At 47.9% G+C, this 6,694-nt stretch overlaps 1 protein-coding gene across 1 annotated transcript in view; it reads right to left on the bottom strand.

Moving 5' to 3' along the window:
• Cilp (cartilage intermediate layer protein) overlaps positions 1 to 6,694 on the bottom strand; it is a 17,090-nt gene that overhangs the window by 3,199 nt on the left and 7,197 nt on the right. Inside the window, exons 5-8 of the mRNA XM_005347766.3 lie at positions 5,528 to 5,707; positions 4,401 to 4,715; positions 3,355 to 3,463; positions 2,397 to 2,554 (exon numbers count right to left, since the gene is read on the bottom strand). Of these exons, the coding sequence (XP_005347823.2) occupies positions 2,397 to 2,554; positions 3,355 to 3,463; positions 4,401 to 4,715; positions 5,528 to 5,707 (762 nt within the window). The remainder of the gene's footprint in view (positions 1 to 2,396; positions 2,555 to 3,354; positions 3,464 to 4,400; positions 4,716 to 5,527; positions 5,708 to 6,694) is intronic.

Genomic DNA, 6,694 nt, shown 5'->3' on the forward strand with positions numbered 1-6,694 from the left:
TTACTGAGGTCAGTAGAATAGCAGTTCTCAATGGAGGGATCTTGAAAATGTATGAAGGTGTTTTGAGATTATCAGAGAAATTGGAGGTATTGCTGGCATATAAGAGAAAGCTATTTGTGACCCATGTCTTGCAGTGCCTGGCACTCTCTACATCCTCAGTGATTTTCACACATACCAGGAAACATTTGTTAGGTAGAAACCCTGTTTTTGTTTTTTTTATTTTGTATACATGGATGTTTTGCCTGTGTGTATCTATGCCTACATAAGCCAAAAGACTGTCCACGGAGGCCAGAATGATGACATCGGATCCCCTGGAACTGGAGTTACAAATGGTTTTAAGTTACCATGTAGGAATAGAGCCTGGGTCCTGTGGAGAGTAGCCAGTGCTTTTAACCACTGAGCCATCTCTGTAGCCCCAGAAACCCTGTTTTAACTGGGCATGGTGATACACACTTATAATCCTAGTACTTGGGAGGTGGAGACAGAAGGATCATAAATTCAAGGCCATTCTTGACCATATAATGGGTTTGAGGCCAGCCTGGGTTATATAAAACCTTGTCTCAAAAAACAAATAACAAAACAAACAAGCCTTGTTTAAAGTAATGGGAGTCTGGTGTTTTCCCCATGCGGCTGTCATACACTGGAGTTCTCAATACTGGAGTCAGTACCACATGACTCAATCTAAGACTCCACTTCCCTTAGCTTGGACCAGTGCCCCAAACTGTTTATCAGTTGAGCAAAACAATGTCTTTGTAACAGTAGCATTCAAGGACTGAACCACCAGGACACCACCTCTGTACCCTTGTCAGTCACATTCATGGTTGCTCTTGAGTAAACACAAAGATAAACTCTCTTAGTTTATCTTTCTAGTTATTGTGACAAAGCTATTAGCTACTGACATAGTTCTATTTCGCATTAACACTGTTTTCTCTTTAGTTCCCTTTATGTTAAACTTAGGAAAGAACGTGCAGTTGTTATCTGGGAACTGAATAATGCAGAATCATGAAAGGACCACTGTGTTGACAGGGTGGGTGTAGCCGTGACCGTTGACACACTTCATGCCTCCTCCGCTAAGGCCCTTTGCCATGTCTGATCTGAGGTCTATTGCTCAATTTTCTTAGAGTCTGCGAAATATTCCATAATTCTTCCAATGAATTTTCATTTCCTCTGTTTTGTTTTGTTTAGGCCGATTCCTAAGATGATCTCTTTCCCCTCACTTTCCAAGGACAGGCTTCATAGACCTTGGGCCTGAAGTCTTTCCCCCTCCAGTTTTCTTCTAGAAGCCAGCCTTAATCAGGTCACCCTTTCGTATAACGCATTCTCAGCTCCCAGCTTCTGTAGCCCGGCGATCAGTAACACTTCTCCCTCCACACACACTGCCCCTCATGATACTCGAAGATCAGGACTGTCCAACCTTCACTGCAAAGCAGGGTGAAGTAAGAAGCTTTGAAGTCAGCATGCCCAGGTCATATCTCAGACAAAAAGCAGACTCTTGGGGGGTCATTGCAGAATATCAGTTTGGGGGCTTTATTTTTGGGGGAGGGCTGGCTTTTTGAGATAGGGTTTCATATAGTCAAAGCTAGCCTTGAATCCACTGTGTAAGAGAAGATGACCTTAGACTCCTGGTCCTCCCTCTACCTGCCAAACGCTGGGAATGCATGCATACGCTACGATGCACCTGGAAGGTGTCTAATTCTATCTAATAGGGCCTGGGTTTCTATTTTAGCTACATTTTTTAAAATAAATTTCAGGGGCTGGAGAGATGGCTCAGAGGTTAAGAGCATTGCCTCCTCTTCCAAAGGTCCTGAGTTCAATTCCCAGCAACCACATGGTGGCTGGCTCACAACCATCTGTAATGGGGTCTGGTGCCCTCTTCTGGCCTGCAGGCATATACACAGACAGAATATTGTATACATAATAAATAGATAAATATTTTAAAAAAATAAAATAAAATGAATTTCAGGGGGAAGTTGACAGAATCTTGTGTAGCCAAAGCTATCTCAGATTCACTATATAGCTGCCGCTGACCCTAACCTTCTGTCCCCCTACTTTCATCTTCTGGGTTTCTGTAGTTCTGGGGACTGAACCAAGGGCTTCATTTATGCTAGACAAGTGCTCTACCAAGTGACATCCCCAGGTCCTGCATGTTTTTGTCTTGACTGAACTTTATTTACATTTCTACACACACACACACACACACACACACACACACACACACACACACACCTCAAATGATGGTTCTGTGACAGTAAGACATAGCTCTGCACTGTATCCCAGACAGCCTGGCACTGTGCACATCATTGCAAACCCCAAGCTTTTCCTGTCTGGTGATGTTGACTGGAGTGCTCAGCCAGCCTGTTGCAAACCCAGGACCCTTGCGACCCACACAGGCTTACCGATGACCATCAGCTGGGCGACCTTGGACTTCACAGCCCCAGCATCACTCTGTGCCTTACAGAAATACTCCCCTGCCTGGTCCTGCCGCAGATTCCTCAGCACCAGCTTGCTTTCGTGCTTGTAGAGAGATGGATCCAGCAATGTGTTGTTGTGGTACCTGTAAGGATGAAGAGGTGGAGCCCAGCAGGTCATGGGAGGGAAGGTACACCTGAAGATGTGCCAAGAAGTAGCGAATTGGAGGTGGTTCACTTTCACTCGGCCTGCCCAAGAGCACCTGGTTGGCTGGGAGTTGAGAAACTGCTTTGAAGCCCCAGCCCCACCTTTTAATTGATGGGGAATCTTTAGACAACTCTTCTCACTTCTCTGGATTACAGCTTCCTGCTCTCCAGCTGACCTCCCAGAACCATTGGCATTCTGTACAAGCTAGTGGCTGTAAGTGCTCATTGGAGGGTAAAGAACTCATTCCCAGCCCTGGGGATTCTGACCTTGCTAGGGAAAGCAAGACCGAGGAATCTTGCTGATTGGCCTAAGAACATGCGTGTTAGTACCCAAAGGTCGAGAGACATTTTGGAGCTGGGGATGATGGCACATGCCTTTAATCTTAGCACTTGGAAGGCAGAGGTAGGCGAATCTTTGAATTTTAGCCTGCTTGGTCTACAGAGTGAGTTCCAGGAAAACCAGGGCTACAGAGAGAAACCCTATCTCAGAGAGACAGACAGATAGAGAGAGGAAGAGATATTTTGGGAGAATGAGCTGAACTTTGAGGCATACGAGGACTGGCTGGTTGTCTGGCAGCCTCCACCCTGCAGGCCCCATTTGTAAATGCCATCGTTCAGATTCTGCACTAGTCACCCACGGCTGCCTTTATTCTATCAGCCATGGCTACTGTTAGAGACACAAGGCAAGCAAGCTCTGATTTCTAAGAGAACTGGGTGGGGCAGCCAGCAGAATACCCACCAGAAGTACTTGTCGGGACTGGGTTTCCCTGTGGCCTTGCAACACAAGGACACACTCTCCCCGGCCCGCCGTGCTTTTGTCTCAGGGTTCATGACAATGTATGGAGTCTCTGGGAAAGAAGATGAGAAACGGTGTCTGGGTTTCTTATTTTGTGACAGACTCTAGAGAGCCCCTGCTTCCCCAGGATCTTCGATGACATTAAAAGTGTACGGCAGGCTGGAGAGATAGCTCAGAGGTTAAGAGTACTGGCTGCTCTTCCAGGGGTCCTGAGTTCAGTTCCCAGCAACCATATGCTAGCTCACAATCTATAATGAGATTTGGTGCCAGATCACTATATAAATAATAAATAAGTAAATAGATAGATAGATAAATATATATTTTTAAAAAAGTATATGGCTTTATTCTATCCCCTGCCAGTCTCCAGTGCTCCCCTAGCACCCAAAGGAACTGATCCCCAGAGGATTCCCCTCCTCCACCCTCTCCATCTGGGGCCTACTCCCACAAACTTCTCTGGTAGCATCTGGATGGGACAATGGAGAATTCAGTGGACCTCACACCAGCCACACTCTAAGTGCTACAAAGACAGAACTAATGGCCCCACCCCCACTCATGCATTATTCATGATCTTCTGCCCCCCAGCAGAACCTTCTTTCTTTCTTTTTTTTAATTATTATTATTCTACACCATTTCTGAGCTTTCCAAGCTTCTCTCTGACCTGCAAACCTTTGTGGTAATTGACTATTTTAAACAAGGTGGTCAGAGACGTCCTCATGCCTCGGGGTGCTGGACCTACCAAAATCTCAGAGAACACTCTGTATTGAATCACACAACAAGGCAAAAGCCCTGAGGCAGGGATGGGTCTCTATTTGGGAAGCAGACAAAGAAGCCATTGTGGCTTTAAGACTTTGATTCTGCATAGCGAGAATTTTAAAAGAAGAAAGATTAGGGAAAGCCAGAGGACACAGGGCCTGTGGGTTTTACACTGTGTGAGCCGGGAAAGGAGCTTTCAACCTTGCAACCCCTCCTGCCACGGGGCCCTCGGTCACCTGCCCTCACGAACTCCGCATTGACGGTGGCTGACTTCAGGCCAGTCTTGGGCATCGTGAGCACAATTGGAGCAAACTTGGTCTTGGTGATTTTCAGGATGCTCTTGCCGTCGGGACACAAGCCGGGAACTTGGAACCTCCCTCTGCTGTCTGTCCGGGTCAACATCTTTGGTGCCTTGGCCAACAGGTAGACAGTGGCCCCTGGAGCTGGGGCACCTCCAGGAAGGGAGATGGCCCCATAAAGCATGAAGTCCTGGCACATGCAGGCATCGCAGTCAGCATTCACCTGGCCCATGGGACAGGTCAGGTCACAGGCTGTGGGACAAGGAGCCAATCAGCAGAGCTTTATGGATTCTGACCCATCTTCACCCCATCCCAGACTGAGTGTTCACACATATTTTTTTTTCCTCCTTCGGCCTTTCTTAACCCTTCTAGCCCTGCCTGGACGACTAATTCCTATCTACCCTTCAGGTTTAGCCCAGGAAACGACATCCTCTCCTTCCTTCCTTCCTTCCTTCCTTCCTTCCTTCCTTCCTTCCTTTTTTCTTTCTTCCTTTCTTCCTTCTCTTTCCTTCCTTTTCCTTCCTTTCTTCCTTCCTTCCATTTTTTTTTTTTGCGTGTGTGTGTATGTAGGATTAAACACAGGGTTTCCCTATATAGTTCTGGCTGTCCTTGTAGACTAGGTTGGTCTTGAACTCAGACATCCATCTGCCTCTGCCTCCCAACTGCTGGGATTAAAGGCATGCATCACCACTGCCCAGTTGATTTCTTTTAATTTTATGTGCATTGGTGTTTTGCCTGCATGAATATCTATGGGAGGGTGTCAGATCTTGGAGTTACAGACAATTGTGAGCTGCTATGTGGTTGCTGGGAATTGAATCGGGATCCTCTGGAAGAGCAACCAGTGTTCCTCACCACTGAGCCGTCTCCCCAGCACCCCCCCATCTGATTTCTTAAGCTGTGATCATTGACAATGCCCTGTGTTCACAGCTGTCCTGTACGTCTCCCATCAGAGCAGTTGACATGCTCAGTGGTAGACTCAGTCTCACACTGACCCCCTAGCCCATCCTTCAGGCTATTTCAGCTTCACCAACACAGAGGGTCAGTGCCCAGAGGGGGGCAGGTACCTGTGCAGGCCGGACTCACACAGAGCTGGCCTTCCTCGGAGGCCTCACTGCACAGTGACACTGTCTGTGCCAGGCAGGTGCGGGTACGGGTCTGGACCCCAGTGTGACCACAGGCAGCTGAGCACTTGCTCCAGGGCGACCAAGGACTCCAGATGCGCTCTGAATCTCGTCGCAAGGACCCTATAAGATGAGAGCAGAAGTCACTCTTCCCTCTCCAGGGGACTGGGCCAGGAAGTCTGACCCCAATGCTGTTTCTTCTCTGCTGAGGGAGCACAGGTTCCTATTGGCATCATAAATCTCACTGATACATCTATTTATTTCAATGAATTAATAATAATTTTGAGACACTCTCATGTAACTGAGACTGGCCTCCAATGTCTGATCTTCCTGCCTCTACCTTCTGAGTGCTGCAATTGTAAGGAAGCAGGCTACCGCTTGTCCAGTTTAGGTGTTACTGGAGATGAAACCAATTGTTTCATGGATGCTAAGCTAGCATTTGACCAACTGAGCTACATCCCAGCCCTACAATAATTTTTTATCCGAATAAGGGAAGTCAAAAGTCTTGAGGAAGTAGTGTCTCTGACTTGCACAGAGGTAACATATGGGTGAAAGGTCTCTGGGTTTGGTTGGTTGGTTGGTTGGTTGGTTGGTTGGTTGGTTGGTTGGTTGGTTGGTTTTGGCCCAGCACTGTTGCCTTAGGATCTCTGTTGTCGGCAGGCCATCATCCTCTGCTAGTGTGAAAACAGCACATGCTCCCTGCAGGCAGACTCCCTGGGAATTCAGGGCCTATAGTTCACAATGACCTGGAGAGCCAGACTTCTGGATAGCCTACCTCTTCACCTCTCTTCTGTGAGGCTCAGCCCTTGCTAGAGAGACTAGCTGGTCTCCCAAGACCATAAAACCGTCATAGCATCAGGGTCTGCGGCATCAGTCTGTATCGACAGGTAGAGCCCGAGGGGCAGGGTGCCCATCCAGAGTGCAGGCCTGCGGCAGATCACTTAATATCTGTACTCCCCAGAGCATGGGCGGAAAGGCATATAAAGAACACAGATCCGAGCCAGGCGGTGGTGGCACACTCCTTTAATCCCAGCACTCGGGAGGCAGAGGCAGGCGGATCTCTGTGAGTTCGAGACCAGCCTGGTCTACAAGAGCTAGTGCCAGGACAGG

This window comes from Microtus ochrogaster, chromosome 5 (genome assembly GCF_000317375.1).
Source record: "Microtus ochrogaster isolate Prairie Vole_2 chromosome 5, MicOch1.0, whole genome shotgun sequence".
NCBI lineage: Eukaryota > Metazoa > Chordata > Mammalia > Rodentia > Cricetidae > Microtus > Microtus ochrogaster.